Here is an 18,488-nt window from a genome sequence, read left to right as displayed (position 1 = left end):
GTTGAGTTCTCTAAAGATGTTAACAAATGCCGCTTGGCCAGTCATTAGCCCCAACAGCAAGACGTGTTTCACATCAAAAACAACATTACAATTCTCAGTATTTTAGTATACATAGCATTTACAAAATTATACCACCCAGAACGCAAACTGCAAACTGTAAGCCCTACAAATTAAGACAGCTAAAGGATGTTGCCACCTCATATTCCTTGGGTTGATTTTGAGTATGGTCTGGTAGATATTAAGGCAGCATGGTATCAAACCTGTCTTCAGGCACCTACAAAAATGTATGATAAATTACGCCAAGTCTCATATACAAGCTATACATTCAGATTTGTCAGTGTTTATGGAAAGTCATCACGAAATACACATTATAAACTATTTGCTTTATTAATGAGTGATAGATGGAGTACTCACAATATTAAACTCAAGCAACAGCAAGTAGTCTGTCATTGCTGACAAAATGAATACGAACTACTGCCTGACAACATGAAAATACTAATGCACATCATAAACTACTGTTATTCTGTGCTCAAGGAGAAAGTGGAAATCTTGTTCCTTTGAAAAAAAAAATGACAAAGGCAGCTATTTTAGTTTGAATGAGGCATGGAAAGGACAATGGGGGTAGAAAACCCAAGTTGTGAATAGAGAGAGATCTGGGGGGGAACAGAAAGTCAAAATGTTTATTCCCAACAGTTACAATTATGGGTAACGATCTTCAAAAATACAAGTCCACCTCTGAGATAACTTATATATTGATTGAAATATTGCATGAATATCTCATTCACTAAAACCTTTTCATTTATTTTCTTGTTTGATGTTTTCCACAGATTTCCAAAATAATTCCACACACAAAAAAATTTCCAAACAACAAAATACAACCATCATTAGCAGTCAAATTAACATATTGTGCATTCACAGCACTACCTATTAATATTACTATTATTATTAATTGGGTAAAGATGTTGCTGTTGAGGTCTTCGGTCTGAAGCCCACTTTGATGCAGCTCTCCATGCTCCTCTATCCTGTGCAAGCCTCATCATCTCCGAATAACTACTGCAACCTACGTCCTTCTGAATCTGCTTAGCGTATTCCTCTCTATGTCTCCTCCTACAATATTTACCTCACTCACTTCTCTCCAATACTAAACTGGTGATCCCTTGATCTTTCAGAATGTATCCTATCTGCTAGTCCCTTCTTCTAGTCATGTTGAGACACAAATTTCTCTTTTTCCCAATTCTATTCAGTACCTCTTCATTAGCTACATGATCTACCCATCTAATCTTCAGCATTCTTCTACAGCACCACACTTCAAAAACTTCTCTTCTCTTCTGGTCTAAACTGTTTACTGTCCATGTTTCAATTCCATGCATGACTACACTCAATAGAAATAACTTAAAAAAGAAAAGAGAAAAAAGAAAAGAAAAGAAAGAAAGATTGTGTGGCATTGATGGCCAGGATGCCCTGGCAGGAGAAGTTTCACTGCCAGGTTGCAAGTCTTACATACTTGCATGTATATGATGGTGAGGACAGCACAACATGCAGTCTACAAGCGGAGAAAATCTCCAACCCAGCCGGGAATCGAAACCGGGTCCACTGCACGGTAGGCAAACACATTACCACTCAGCTAAGCAGGCGGGCACATTCAAAAAAAAGACTTCCTAACACTTAAATCTATATTTGATCTTAATAACAAAGATTCCAAGACTTACCAAGCGGGAAAGCGCCGGCAGACAGGCACATTAACAAAACACACAAACACACACACAGAATTGCTAGCGAAAGGCACACGAAAGGATGTGGGTTTTAAGGGAGAGGGTAAGGAGTCATTCCAATCCCGGGAGCGGAAAGACTTCCCTTAGGGGAAAAAAAAAGGACAGGTGTACACTCGCACACACATACACACACATATCCATCCGCACATACACAGACACAAGCAGACATTTTTCCCATGTGGAAGTTTCTTTCTATTTTATTTTGATCTTAATAAATTTCTTTTCTTCAAAAATGCTGTTCTTTCCATTGTCAGCCCACACTATATCCTCTCTACTTCGGACATCATCAGATATTCTGGCTACCAAACAGCAAAACTCAATTACTACTTTATGTGCCCCATTTTGTAATCTAATTCCTCAGCATAACATGATTAATTCGACTACATTCCATTATTTTTGTTTCAATTTTGTTGCTGTACATCTTATACCCACCTTTCGCGTCCATTCTGCTAAACCACTCTTCCAGGTCGTTTGCAGCCTCTGACAGAATTATAATGACATCACCAAGCCTCAAAGTTTTTATTTCTTCTTCTCCAAATTTTTCTTTGTTTTCCTTTAGTGCTTTCTCAATTAACAGATTAAATAACAATGGGAATAGGCTACAACCCTACCTCACTCCCTACTCAATCACTGCTTCCACTTCATGCCTCTCAGTTCTTATAACTGCCTTCTGATTTCTGTACAAGTTGTAAACAGCCTTTCATGTCCTGTATTTTACACCTACTACCTTCAGAATTTCAGAGTATTTCAGTCAACACTGTCAAAAACTTTCTCCAAGTCTACAAATTCCATAAACATATGTTTGCCTTTCCTTAACCTATATTTTGTTCTACGAGAAGTTGTAGGGTCAGTATTGCCTCATGTGTATCCACATTTCTTCGGAATCCAAATCGATCTTCTCCAAAGTCAACTTCTACAAGATTTTCCATCCTTCTGTGAAGAATTTGTGTTAGTATATGGCAACCATGACACCTGTTAGCACCTACTTTCTTTGGAATCGGAATTACTACATTTTCCTTGATGTCTGAAAATAATTCACCTGTCTCATGTATCTTACACACCAGATGGAAGAATTTTATCATGGCTTGCTCTCCCATGACTATCAGTAGATCTGACTGAACGTCGTCTACTCCTAGGACCTTGTTTTGACTTACATCACTCAGTGCTCTGCCAAATTCTCCTCGCAGCTTCATGTCCCCCATCTCTTTATCTACATCCTCTTCCATTTCTATAATATCACCTGTGAGTTCATCTCCTTCCACATTTCAGTATACCCTCTGTCACTTAGGACAGGTTTTCCATCTGAGCTCTTGGTATTCAACAGCTGCTTCTCTTTTCTCCGAAGGTCACTTTAATTTTTCATGGGGGCTAATCCGTATCACTTCAGGCAGGGAGGTTACCTTCATAGCATTGGATGTTATTGACTTTAGCATACGTTAAAATTCAGGAATAAGTAAGAAACACATTTTTTTTTGTTTCCTTCAAAAAAATTCCCCAAAATGCAGGCCTCCATTGATGACACTGTGAACACCATTTTGAAGATGTGAGTTTCGGAAAAATTTTTAAATTCTTTACATCTATAACAGTTCTAGATATTTTGCTAAAGCTTCTTTTATTTGAAATATAATTGCTTTATGATTACAATGGTGTCCTCCATTTGGACATACCTGTCAAAGTTCTTTTCCTGTCGCCTTTTGAATTTTTTTATAATTTGCATAATTTATTTTTCAAAAAATGCCCACTCAGAAAAGTTAGATTTTTCTGTTAATTTGTACCATGTACTATATTCTCTGTAAAGGAGAGCTTCCACTTTTAAGCTGGACAGGTTTTATTTTAAAAAACCATTTTTTTACAACTTTCAAGGGTAATTTATGCCTTCACTGAAGTGGTTTCTTAATGATTTCTTTGTTACGATGTTTATATCTATTGTCTTTGTTACTGTCATTTCTTATCACTTTCTTTGTTGCAGTTATTTCTTTTCACTTTCATTGTTGCAGTTATTTCTGACAGTTTGTTGTAGTTTCTTTGTCGTGGCAGTTTGTAACAGGTTTCTGTATTATAGTTGTTCAGTGCTAATTTGTTTACTGAAGAGGCTTCCAAGAAATCTGAGATTGCCCAGTGAATTCTGTGTTTTCGTGAGGAAATTGCCAGTTGACACACAGTTGCAGTGTGTTTTGTGAAAAGGACTGTTTGAAATGTCTTCTGACTGGGGCCACAGGAGAGTGAAGTGTGCTGATTATTTACATATCCATAAAAAGAGCGGAAAAAAGAGAGGAGAAGAAGAAGAAGAAGAAGAAGAAGAAGAAGAAGAAAGAAGAAAACAGGCTTTGTCCAGGATGGAAATAAGTGTTCTCAGCTGCAGACTCAAAGTGAAGATGTTTCCAATGGCTACTTTTTGTGTTTTAAATGTTTTAACAGTGTAACAATAATGATAGTATCTGAACAAGATGATGCAGATTTTGCATTGACAGAGGAAAAATTAAATATCCTGAATCAGTCAACTACAAAGGTAGGTGTTAGTCCTGTTAGGAAACCGTGGTCAGCGAAGCTCTATGCATCAAGAAAGCACAGAGAAATTACTAAAGCCCTGGACGACTACACTGCAGCAAAACTGACCAGTCTCTTCAAAGTAGAAATTCCATCTTCAGAAGAAAATGAACCAAAGCACTCTTTCACCTCTTTCCAGGAATAATTCACAAATATCAACTCAGCTATTGAATATTGTGCAACTTACTGCTAAAAGGTGCCAGTTTTAACTATTATCCCAGAGACATTTTCAAAGAAAACAATTTTGAACCACATTCCGTCAGTATCAAAGCAGATGGTAGACAAATCCAGAAATGTGAGATCTGTAAAAGGAGTCTTTGGAAGATCAGATCCCTATTATAGTCATCCTGTAGCAGCAGCTCAAGTTCAATTGTGCAAGTATTTTATCTGCAAGACAAATGGGACTGTTCTCGCTAGACTGCCAACAAAAAAGATACTATAACTGCAACAGTTGAAGGTCGGAAAGTGGTGAAAGTGAAGAGGTACATGACTTGCAGTATTAAAGAAACTTTTGCAATTTATAAAGAGCAACTACACAACTTCACATATTAGAAGATCAAAATTTTATGCACTATGACCTAAGTGGGTAGTTCCACACCCACCTAGAGATGTCTGTTCATGTGTTTACTGTGCAAATTTTGAACTTCATGGTGTAACTTTGAAGAACTTACTGGGGCACTTGACCTATGACACCTTGGTTGGGTGTATGAAGTCATTAGTAGTCTGTGATGTAAAGCGAGAGACTTGTTTGTTTCAAGAATGTGGTGACTGCCTTGGAAAGGGAAGACTGTCTTCACAGACACTTGGCCTGGAAGACATAGCAGATAACTCTGCAGAAGTTACATATGCGACATGGGAGGAAAATAAATTAAGAAAACTGTTGCCTTTGACAGTTTCATTGATGTATTTAGTGAATGGTCTGTGAAAGCAGTAATACACCAGCATCTGAAGAAATTGCAACAACAACACATTGCAGAAGTGTAAGGGTGCGTACAGGCTGAAGAACTATGTTTGTTGTTTTATCGTGATTTTGCTGAAAACTGGTCTGTAATTCTCCCACAAGGCGCACAAGGGTATCATCGGAGTAATGACCAAATTTCAATTTTTACAGCAGTGACATATTTTCAAAACAAGACCATAAGTGCTGCAGTTATAAGTGATGGCACAGAACTTGACTTGGCACATGCTTTGCTACCAAAGTGCACAATTCTTCAACTGCAAACATGGGCAGAGAAGATCATCATTATTTCTGATGGTGCTCCTAGACATTTTAAAAATCGTTACCAGCTCTTTGAACTGAGTAAGTAGCTTGTGCCAACTGACAGGGCATACAGTGCTACTGGTCACAGGAGGGAGCATTGTGATGGCGTATGAGACCTGCTGAAGCACCATGCTACAAAACAATCTTTCCAGTCCAAGTACAGCTGTGATTCAGAATGCTGAGGATTTTACGAGAGTCATGACATCTTACACATCCACAGCCCTCATTCTTTTGTCCAAATAGGAAATCTAAGAATTCTGTGAGCAGAAAAAAGAAGAATGGTCCAAACAAAGAACTACTGTGAAAGAAATTCAGAAGACACATCTTTGGACTTACAGTGATGGGCAAACTCATGGCACGCACTTTAAAGAGCAAAAACAAATAAATTTTGTTCATTCGGCCAACACCTCAGAAACAGCTGGATAATATTCAGATTCACAACCTGAGAAGGGGGATGTTTGTGGCGCGTGTGTATCACTGTGACTGGTGGACTGCTGAGATTATAGACACCATTTATGAATTAAACAAAATTGTAGTGAACTTTTTGCTACCACATTGAATGAAGGACAGCAACAATGCCATCAGTGTTCACTTACTGTTCACAATGTTTTGAAGATTGTTAAGTGCTCAGTTCCTATTGGTTCAACAGGAAGGCATCACTCTATATCAAAGAAAGATACTAAAGCAATGGAACACATTTTTAGTTCACTGACTGGCTAATTTCAGTACAAAACAGAATGCACAGAAGTTGTATAAATTGAAACCTTTAAGTCTTTGGATCTTTCACATACACTGAGGATCCATTTAAAATGTTTGAAACATGAGTCTCTTACTCATCTTTCAAAACTAAAATTTAAATAAGACTAGGTTTTGATTTTTTATGAGACTGTTGTGTGATAATGTGCTAATAAAACAGGTTTAAAGTGTGGCAAAAATATCAATTGTTTATAAAACTTGTTCAACCTAAAAGTGGAAGCTCTCCTTTTCAGGGAATATGATACTAATCAACAGAAAAAATAAAAACTCTATGAATTGGCATTTTTGAAAACAAACAAAAAAATCCATAAATTAGAAAAAAGTTAAGAACACTATAGTAAAAGAACTTTGACACACAAGTCCAAATGGAGGATTTTCATAAAACTATTATCTTTCAAATAAAAAAGCCAACAAAATATGTAGAACTGTTACAGCGATACAGCATTTTAAATTTTTTCCCAACTTTCGCATCTTTAAAATGGTATGCAATGTGTCATCTTTAGAGGGCTGTATCTTAGAGCCTTTTTTGAGACGACAAAATAAAAGTACATCTTCCTTACTTAGCCCTTCATTTTAACAAATGCTAAATTCAGTAACATCTGTGACTATGAAGGTAAGACTTCTTCCTAGCCTGCCTGCATTGATATGGACTATGCCATAGGCAGATCCATTGTTACCCCTGTGATACATGCTTCTATATCCTTGCATTTGTCCTCTAACCATTCCCGCTTAACCATTACACTTCCCACCTGTCTCATTTTTTAGACTTTTGTATTATCTTTAAATTGCATTTTTATATTTTCTGTTTTCATCAATTAAAGTCAGTATCTCCTGTGTTATTCACAGGTTTCTACTATACCTCATTTTTTTTTACCTATTTGAGTCTCTGCTGCCTTCATTATTTCATCTCTTAAAAGGTACCCATTCATCTTGTACTGCATTCCTTTCCCTTGTTCTGGTCAGTTGTTATCTAATGTTCCCTCTGAAATTCTCAACCACCTCTGGTTCTTTCAGCTTATCCAGATCCCATCTCCTTAATTTTCTACCTTTTGCAGTTTCTTCAGTTTTAATCTACAGTTCACAACCAATAAACTGCAGTTAGAATCCATATTTGCCCCTGGAAATGTCTTACAACTTAAAATCTAGTTCCAAAAGCATCTGTCTTATCACTGTATAATCGATCTGAAACCTTCAGGTGTCTCCAGGTCACTTCCTTTATGATTCTTAAATCAAGTGTTAGCAATGGTTAAATTATGCTCTGTGCAAAATTCTGCCAGGCAGCTTCCTCTTTCATTCCTTTTCCCCAGTCCATATTTACCCACAACTTTTCTTTCTCTCCCTCCTCCTACCATATAATTCCAGTCCCCATTTCAATTAAATTTTCATCTTCATTAACTATCTGAGTAATTATTTTTATCTTGTCACAGTTTCTTCAGTCTCTTGATTATCTGCAGAGCAAGTTGGTATATAAACTTTTACTACTATGGTGGGTGTGATCTTCGTGTCTATCTTGGCTATGATTATGCGTTCGCTATGCTGTTACCTGCACTACTATTTTCTTATTCATTATTAACTCCAACCCAGAACTACCCCTATTTGATTTTATATTTATAAGCTGGTATTCACCTGACCAAAAGCCTGCTCACCCTTCCACTAAGCTTCACTAAGTCCCACTAATCAAACTTCAACATATATATTTTCCTTTTTAAATTTTCTAACCCACCCGCCTCATTAAGAGATCTAACAATCCAAGCTCCGATACGTAAAGCATCAGTTTTGTTTCTCTTGATGCCGACATACTCCTGAGTAGCCCCACTCAGAGATCCGAATGGGGGACTATTTTATCTCTGGAATATTTTAAGCAAAAGGCTGCCACCATCATTTAATCCTACAGTGGAGCTGCATGCCCTTGGTAAAAGTTACAGGTGTAGTTTCCCCTTGCTTTCAGCAGTTCGTAACACCAACACAGCAAGGCCATTTTGGTAGATGTTACAATCATCCAGACTGCTGCCCCTGCAGCTACTGAAAAGCCAGCTGTCCCTCTTCAGGAACCACACATTTGTCTGGCTTCTCAACAGATACCTCTCCGAAGTGATTGCACTTTGGTACAGAATCTGTATCATTGAGGCACACAAGCCACCCTATCAATGGCAAAGTAAAGGAAAAGGTAAAGGTAAGAGTTGATCAAAGCTAAATTAGCAATACAGAATGATGTGACAGACCGATCTCCTGACAAAAATAGATGAGCCATGTACAAAAATGGATGAGTCAATCTGGTACACATTACAACTGCTTCCCTGATAACTTAAGGAAGAGGTTCAACCCCACAAAATTTTTAAAAGTTTTGCAACATCTGCTTTCTCACCAGATAAAAGTGATACCAAATTGTTGAGATATCTGCAGGTGCCGTCTTCTCAAGAAAGAATAAAAGCATCTGTTAATATATAGTGAAAAGACAATGTTACATTGCAAGTACTGTTTGCTCTAAAGATAGATGTGGGATACAGGCCAATTTCCTACGGGTTTGGTGAGTGCTACTTCCCTGCATCTCTGTGATCTTAAGGATATGCACCATGGTCAAATGCTATTGGTTGTAGCTTGTTCATTGCCTTCAAACATTTTTTGTCTCACTGACTCAGTTTTCCTTCTTTATCAGCGAGATAAGAGCACGCACAGGGACAGGATCAGATCGACAGTGCTACCATTAATGCCTCTATGGCTGCATCAGCTGCTATAGTGTTGCCTATAACTCCCACATACCCTGGCACCCAACAGAAAACTATTTGCCTCTTTGTTTTGAACGTTAAGAAAGCTACCTTCCATGTTTTGAATCATTTTTCCTACTGGTCATGTTACCTACTTTATTCACAAATATCCTAACTGTACCTGATAGATAAATGACAGTTCATCAGTTTCAAATCTAATCCTTCATAATTCTTTCCATGCATGTCGTCATCTAGCACTCACTAGGGTAACTTTAAAATCAATCTATTAATGAGCACTTTATAATAATATGAAAGGAACGATATACTAGTTCTGATGATGGCTCACTAGAGTCAAAACCAATTACCTGTCATATCTATCAAGAGTGATTAAGACATTTGCACATGAAAGAATGTGTTTCAAATACACTAAGTGCTTCAGTCTGACATCACATTTCAGTGGACGTGCTTCCACTATTGACCGCAGGACACAAATTCAGAGCAAGTAATTAATTTTCTTGTAGTGTGACTTATTTTCTCACCTTCCTTTTCAATGGCATAAATTTATGCATCACACACACTACTAATCTTAAGGACAGAGTGACTTATTGAAAAGTAAAATGCACACTTATTTACATGGAATATTGCTTTGGATTCCCATAATCCACAACGCTAGCAACTCCAAAGGCCACACACATATTCACGGCCATCTCATAGGTACTAAAGTAATGAAATTTTAATGGACTGGAAATCAATCAGTAACTGATGCCTTGACTGATAAACCAAAACACCTGCAAGCCTTTATTTTGGTCTTTCTTGAAGATTCACAATTCATATAGATTTTGGGAACACACTTCCTGCTTGGGTCATATGGAAATGGTCATACATAATGTTGCAGAGTTAAAAACAGTGCAGCAGTGTCCAGAACATGCAGTTTTAAAAACTGTAATGCTATGTGCAAACTTTTTATTATAATTTTTTCACCAAAAATGATGTATCAGTCCTTTTTCAGCCAAAACGGTATATGGATTCTGGCATATTAGAAAGTCATCATCAGTGATCTTTAATATGTTACATACTAACTTGTCAAAGTACTAATGAACAGGCAAGGGGAGGCACTCACAATGTAGTATCATCTGATGAATATTTTCTAAAAACTTGAAACTGGTTTTGATACCATTTGTGTGACCCATGGATGGGAAAGTACAATGTTCCCCTTACACGCAATTTCCCTAGCCTATGTAAGAGTAAAAATTTTCACTGTAAAGATCACTTCCTACATAACCATAATTTTTACAAAGTTAATTCTGTTGAATACATAATAACAATATATCATTTGCAAGTACAGAGAAATCTCAACAAAGGAAAAGGAAAACAAAATACACTATACAGAGCTAAAAAAGCTAAACATGGATTTGTTTAATAGTATCTGTGCCAACAAAATTACCAAATAAATGTGATCTATAACATATCATGTTACTGCCAAAAGTTTGGCTAAACAGACAATCAGCACAGCTGAAGTTGTTACCATTATCAGTTAAAAACAGAGTAGGGGCTGGGTGACATAAAACGCTTTTCCTACATAATATACATTCAATGTAATGCTTTTTACAGGAATATCATAAATCCAATATTGGTAGTGCAAAACATTAATGACTTAACATTTTTGGAGCTCAACATCCAACTCATCATGAGGGGATGCTGACTTATGAGAGGCTAGACAGCATGGCTGTGGTACGAAAGTCATCTGCAAGTGTGTGCCATGTTCACAGTGAAAAGTTTTGATGCAATGAAAAGCACTGAGAAACTAAACAAATAGTGCATAATTACTTTCCAAGTTATTAAACCAACTTGTTCCTAGTGTGTGTGCAAACCTAAGACCACAGTACATTAGGTGCAAGCGAATGACATACGGCAAATGGAAAAAAAAAAGAAAAAAAAATAGTTTCCAATTCAGAAGATGGGAGACTTACAGTCTATTCAACCATACTGATTTAGGTTTTGCTAGATCACTTCAGGCAAATGCCAGGATAGTTCCTCCAAGAAGGGCATGGTCATATAGCTGCTCTTTCCTCCATCTCTGTCAGAATATGACTTACGTTTTTCTTTGTATTAAGCTGAGAAATCATGTATGAATGTACAAGAGAGAGAGAGAGAGAGAGAGAGAGAGAGAGAGAGAGAGAGAGAGAGAGAGAGAGAGAGAGAGAGAGAGATCCTTTGATGACTAAATTACCATTATTATTATTATCACTACTACCACTAGGTGTAAGTAGTAGTAGTATTCCTGAAAATAAATGGCACAAGATGTTGAAGACAATGTAAAAGATATAAGCACTACAAGGAAATCAATACGTAATTGCAGATGAGTAACAATAATTCCATTCTAATGACCTAGCCTCCATACCTCTGCGCAAGCAGCATCAGAAATCAAGGATAAATATCCAATAAATAGCGATGTGAAGCTGGAATTACCAAAGCATCTAGAGGAAATGCAGATTAAATAGGCTCATGTATCACAACTTAGCAAATGTCACTCCGAAGTTAAAAGTGTTGCAGAAAATATAAAGGAAACAATAATTTCACTGCCCAAAAAATGGAAAAGCCGAAAGTTGTGATTCCAAATGTCTGTTTTGACCCGTGTTGTCATCAAAATGGCAGACACTCCCATTTCAGAAGTATATAATATGGCATCCCTTGCCTGAGCCATGACACCCACAAACAAACAAACAATAATTAACACCAATATATTTAACTCCACCAATAAATGAAACTAACACGATAACAGGGGGAGTAAGAGATTTTGGGTGGGACCAAACCAAAGATATGACAACAAGAGTAACAATGTCATTCTGAAACAAATATTAACCCAAACATCAACCACATGGAAGTCTCAACATTACTGAAAAATTCCAAAATGTAAACCAACAGAACTGTAAACTTTGCTTGACATATGTGGCTCAAATCGAGATCACAATACCAGGTACTCAAACAACTCAAAAACCCAGTATCACAAAATTCAATAGACCTATAGTACCCAAAACTAGCTCAAATTATCAAATCTCTAACCAAACCTCCCACTTACCCCTAAATATGTAAAACCAAGTTCAGTGTAAAACAAAGAAAACCAAATCACATAGCAAATAACAAAACATAACCAAACAAACAATGGTAAACTAATATCCACAACACCTACAAACCAACACGATTACCAAACACTAACAAGAAAAACCCCAAAATTTGTGAAATCCTTCACCACCACCAATTTCAATATATACAGACATAAACATAAACACCATACATACTACAATAATTATAAATAAAACGACAAAAAAATATTTATCAAACAAGGCCACCGTCACATATAACTGCAGGAACTTGACTGCAGACAACAAACAATAGCCTACAACTAAATTTCTGTATCATATACATGATTGACAAAGAAAAAAATATTAAATCTCCATCCATAAAACACACCGCTAATAAATCCAAACAAAAACAAAAATCCTTCAGCAACAATACTGAAAATCAAAGTGACTCACTACCAAACTGGTATAATCTTTTCCAATAACAACCTAACACACTGGATTCACATCATCAAATGGCTCACTAACATATCTAACAAACAACTTTGAAACATAAACATCCACCACAAGACAGCACCACCAAATACTACAACAAACCATTTACAAACATGAACCGACTCAAAAACGTGGTGCAACTATGACATCATGTGACACTAACTGTTATGTCACAGGTCAACGCAGATTGTTAGAAAAATAGCTTTTGGCTCATCCACATAAACGAAGAATTTGGCTAATATACCAAATAAATGACAACATTAAATCTTAAAACTCTCGTACAAATTCAGTTTTCACAAACACACCCAGAGATTTGTTCACAATACTCTGTTGGGAAGTTGTGATCTCACAATAATGTACATTAACACAACATACTGGGTGACAAGTAACAGGATAAGCACAGACACAAATCTGGTCTCAGCGAACATTCTGATTGATGCCGCACAGTAAGTTTCAATTGTGACTGAACTCAAAGATTCTGTACTTCACTGATCCAATATTCATCTTTGAAATGAAATAATTTAATATCTAAGAACATTTTTCTTAGAAATGTGCAAATGAATTTAATTAATGGACACCCACTGACCAAATAACTGGCCACAAAATAGCCTATATAATTATCAAATATTTCACTAACTGATCAAAAACATATCAGAAACTCTGTTTATTGTTTTATTTCTGGAAATAATAAAAAGAAGATACAAGGAGTAATGTATGAAGAGCTTGGGTCTCATCCACTGGCACTTCCATTTCAAATTAAAGATTTCTTTGGGAAAAGTCTATACATTTGAGATTAAGTGAAGTGTTCAATACCGCTTGGCCAGCTCTCAACCATATTGAAACCTTCTAATATAACTTAGGAGTCGGACTGCACTATGGATCAGTCTGTCACTACAATCTCTATTGCAAAAACTAATATAGGGGCAAAATAAATATTGCCAGTCTTCTGGTTTCTTTCTATATGTGCAAGAATGACACCAGACACCACATCCTCAATATGCTACAGGATGATGGGAACAATAGGTACTGCTAGGTTCATTAGCATTAAGACAGAGACATTCAAGCAGCTGTTGCACTTGCTTTGTTCTCCATTATCAATTTTTACTTTTCAATGGATACAGATCAAAGACACACAATGGTTAAAACATTTTGTATAATATTTAATCACTCAGGAAGTGCAGTTATATATAACATTGCACCTGTGGAAGTCATCAAATTTATGCAACACACTAAAACATCAGAATGTGTCCATATGGTTAATAGGTTAAATTGGTGTCAACAGCATCAAGTACAATACAGATCTCAACATATTATCCTTCAATGTGCTACACGCACACATGTAAATAAATTTAGATAAAAATGCAGAGTAAAGCAATGTAACTACTAGGACAAACCCAAGCAACCTACACAGAGTACATCAAAGTTTCCCATTAGGACTTAACATTTAAAGTTTACATCTTGCAGATGACAAAATACAACACAGCATACTTCTGTGGTGTACTAAATAAAAATTAAGTAAAAGTTACACACTGAACCCCTCCCCCTCTACATTTTTCATAGTTCATGGAAGGTATATGGACATAATATGCATCAGAATACCTACTCATTGAAGACTTGTCCATTACCTGATAGGCCTATGGTTTTTCTGAAATTAAATGTCAGCTTTAGGCTTTATGATGAAAAATGTGATAAACGTGCTAAAGTTTAAGTATGGCGTAAACATGGGCGTTAGGTTACATTACATATCAGTCTTTATTTGGCATTCAAATTTGTTGGATTCGCCAACTCGCAACTGCACTGCCTCCTTTCTACCTCATCTACACCTAGGGCTAGGCTACAGATCAGGCTATCACCATAACCATGATTTTAGGGAGAGGGAAATCCAATCTCACACTGTAACTGAAAATTAAGAAGTTGTTTTATTTTAAATAAAAGTAGGTAACTGATTTGGTAAAAGCAAAATGCCTCAAACAGAAAACAACTTTTATTTTAGCACTATATCACACTTTCTGAAAGTCTCATTATTACAATTGGGAAAAAAATGTCATGCATTAATGTTGAGAAATGCATGAAAGTTTCTGGCTTTGTGAAGAAAATACACAGGATACCAGTCATCATTCACAATACCCAGTTTATGAAATCTGAATTTTACAATCACCATTCTAGTAGATGGACCATACATTTTCAGAAACCAAAATATAAAAAGGGTAACTTTGTTAACAGTGTGATAACATTTGCATATCTACATGTAGCCTGGATGGGTTGCATAAAAGTTTATGAACAACACTGAATTTTAAATACAATTATGAAACTGAAAACAAAGGATTGTAGTGTACACAATCAAATCATCTTGACATCACCTGCCAAGTAACACATGAACTGCTTATTCCACACTCTAGAGATCAGATTAAAGACAAAATTCATTTACTGTGGCTTTCCCTTACTGAAAGAAAGAAAAAGCAGCAGCTTTCTGAATTTCAAGCAATGACTTGGAACAAAAACTTTCAGTGGCAAAAGTATTAACCGAAGTGATTTTCCTCAAAGAAATGGCCTTCAAAAGCAAGTACTTTAACAATCTACATCCCTTCTACAGTTCACTGGCCTACTTCACAACCATGTTTTACATGTTAAGTTGTACCAACTAAGTAACTAGAGTGTTATTCATCATGCAGCAGCAATGTATCAGATTTGGTTCCACTATCCATATGTTTCATACACAAATATTAACACAAGCAACATGCATTAAAAACAAAGTTGCCTCTGAGACCAAAATAATACTTTCCACTAATGACATATGCAAACCATCAAACTTACACTTCTACACTAACAGATATTAAGTGTATTAGCATCTTTTCTGGTAGTAACACAACTACAGAGTTAATGTACAAACATAAAAAATAAACTGCAAACATGATCAAAGGAAGCTTGAATAATGCACCTCAAAACTACTGAACCCCAAATTAAAAACTTAGGAAAGAAACTGTAGAATAACTAGCCTTTTTTTTTTTTTTTTTTTTTTTTTTTTTCCAACTTAAGCCTGCTTCTGGACGCTCCAGAAAACCTGATCACAAATTTCCTTTGTTCGGCATAAACGCTACCCTTGCTCTTATTTGCAGCTTTTTGTTATCTACCTAGGTGTATGCATTTGCAGTCTTCCACAAATATTTTCTGTGGCGTACGCTTTGGAGGCGATGACACATGCCAAATGAAACATAACTCAAGGCACACTGAATAGGAACAAAAGATTAGAGTAACGTCAAGCAGCGCATTTATCTACACACGATAATAAGCCATCGTTTCCCACAGCATTACACACCGTTTTAATGAATAACGCGGAGCACTACGAAATCTATACAGATTAACAAATGTTCTTCTTTTCAATGTATAACCACAATACCAAGTTCCAAACTTCCTGTCATTTGAGAAATTATGATACCCTACTGTAACATAGCTAAATTAAAAGTTCAGATTTTACCTTATTGTCTGCGGTAGAAGACTTCAAATGCTGGTGAGTTTCCTGAGGCACTTTCACAGTAACAACATTCACATCACTCCTACATATAACTTTCATTGGATACACAGTACGTCTAAAAATTAAACACGAAAAAAAACACAAATCAAACTCAAATCATCTGGCTGCTAAACGAACTGAAATTGTAGTGTTATGAGAAACTGACAAAAGATATTATTCAACACATCAAAATTAACTATGAAAATGTTATGAAAAGGTTATACAAAACACACATTTATGTCCAACGTCCGCCAAGTAACACTTGGTAGCGAGCTCCACCAAATAACTACGGGGGAAAATGTTAAATGAGCGTATGGCCATCCAGATACGTAATCCCTAATGGGCTTAACGTCAACAAAATAAGCTCGTAAAAAATTGTTTTGAGCTCAGTTAGGCGTATCCACTCGCGTGGATTTAGCTAAACAAAGTTCAAATGATCATAAAAACATAAAAAGTGCAAGAAATGAACACAAAGAACATTCCAGACGCGTTTTGTTACTGTGCCCTTCGGTCGTTCCCTTCCCATAGCTTTGGACAACCAAAATACAGGGAAAGCTTAGCTACCACAAAAAAACTCTTCTGTCCATACGTACTGTCCACAAATTTGCGTCTCTTGTAACAAACATCGTTAGATATGTAGACAGCATGAAACGATTTCAATTCTTAAAACATAGTGTCCTCTCACTCGTTAATAACATATGTCGAATCACGACAGTAGAGAGAATAGATTAAGAAACAGTGAGAGCATGTGTGTATAAGTAAAAGACGTACATGCTCTTGGTCCTAACGAGAATAACATTGTAACATTACAAATTACTTGGGAAATAACTAACGAATATTATACCTGCCATTGCAGAGCCGTTGATAAATGCAATCCAGAACTGTTTACAATAAACGCAAGAATTTATATCACTACTTCTAACACAAAACAAACACGTTTATCGAAGTGCGAAAACGGCAACGCAAGCACAACTCACTTCGCGGAGCACTCCCCAAATTTACTTGATCACTTTCGCAGCTAGTAACCATAGGTGTTCGTGATCGTCAAAGCCCCTTGCGTATCCCAGAGATGTTAGATATATGAGACAGCAGGCGGTAACTTCAATCAATCCTCTTGAAGGTACTGCCACAACACACGGCCAAAGCGATTGTGCTACGATCTGTCTCACTTGCACTTGTTTCAACATATACACGGAAGAATCGCCTAAGTGGAACGCATAAAATACTCTACATGTAAATATGATGGAGTGCTCATCGGATAAAGTAGTCAACAGTCGTCAAGTGGATTGTATTTCAGACAAATAATTGGCGCATATCTTTGAGAGCAATAAATACAGTGCAGCAATAAATTAAAGTTCCTGGACTGTAACAGCACTAAGAAGCTAAAGTGTATACAGACACACACGGAGTATAAGACGATCCTTGTACACTGACGTGACAAATGTCATGGGATACCACCTAATATCGTGTCGGAGCTCATTCTTCCCAGCGCTGTGCAGCACCTCGAACTGGTACGGATTCAACAAATCGCTGGAAGTCTCCTGCGGAAATACTGCGTCATACTAACTCTAGAGCCATCCACAATTGCAAAAGTGCACGAACTAACATCTCGATTATCTTCCATAAACCTTCGATGGGATTCATGTCGGGCGATCTGGGTGTCATATCATTCCCACGAACTGTCCAGAATTTTCTTCAAATTAGTCATCAACAATTGCGGTCTGGTAAAATGACGCATTGTCATAGAAACATGAAGTCCGTGAATGGCTGCAAATGGTCTCCAAGTAGCCAAACATTACTATTTCAAGTCAATGATCGTTTAGTTGGAGCAGGGGATCCAGTCTATTTTATTTAAACACAGACCACATAATTATGGAGCTACCACCAGCTTGCACAGTACTTGTTGACAACTTTGGTCCATGGCTTGTGGGGTCAGTGCAGCGCTCGAACCCTACCATTACCTCTCACCAACTGAAATTGCAGCTCATCTGACCAGGCCAAGGTTTTCCTGTCGTCTGTGGTCCATCCAATATGAGCCCAGGAGAGGCCCAGCAGGCGATGACATTCTACTAGTAAAGGCACTCGCGTGGGCCGTCTGTTGCCATACCTATAGCCCATTGATGCCAAATTCCGCCGCACTGTCCTAACGGATACTTTCGTCGTAAGTACGACATCGATTTCCGTGGTTATTTCACGCAGTGTTGCTTGTCGTTAGCCCTTACAACTCTACGCAAACGTCGTTACTCTCAGTCGTTAAGCACGAGCCATCTGCCACTGTGTTGCCTGTGGTGAGAGGTAATGCCTGGAATTTGGTATTCTTGGCACACTCTTAACGCTCTGGATCTTGGAATACTTTTTCCC

The 18,488-nt window shown here is 37.1% G+C and overlaps 1 protein-coding gene across 4 annotated transcripts in view; it reads right to left on the bottom strand.

Moving 5' to 3' along the window:
• LOC126354624 (CCR4-NOT transcription complex subunit 7) overlaps positions 1-17,214 on the bottom strand; it is a 110,162-nt gene extending 92,948 nt beyond the window's left edge. The window contains exons 1-2 of one of the 4 annotated variants that reach the window (XM_050004388.1): positions 16,972-17,187; positions 16,092-16,203 (exon numbers count right to left, since the gene is read on the bottom strand). In XM_050004388.1, coding sequence (XP_049860345.1) covers positions 16,092-16,187 — 96 coding nt within the window. In that variant the 5' untranslated portion in view covers positions 16,188-16,203; positions 16,972-17,187. Of the gene's footprint in view, positions 1-16,091; positions 16,204-16,971 lie in introns of those variants that run through there. The other 3 variants (XM_050004389.1, XM_050004391.1, XM_050004390.1) reach the window with 3 other exon arrangements.
• Between the last annotated feature and the right edge of the window lie 1,274 nt (positions 17,215-18,488).

The sequence above is a fragment of the Schistocerca gregaria genome, chromosome 3 (assembly GCF_023897955.1).
Source record: "Schistocerca gregaria isolate iqSchGreg1 chromosome 3, iqSchGreg1.2, whole genome shotgun sequence".
Classification (NCBI taxonomy): domain Eukaryota; kingdom Metazoa; phylum Arthropoda; class Insecta; order Orthoptera; family Acrididae; genus Schistocerca; species Schistocerca gregaria.
The sequence above is the reverse complement of the archived record's forward strand: the minus strand, read 5'-3'. Positions and strand labels throughout refer to the sequence as shown.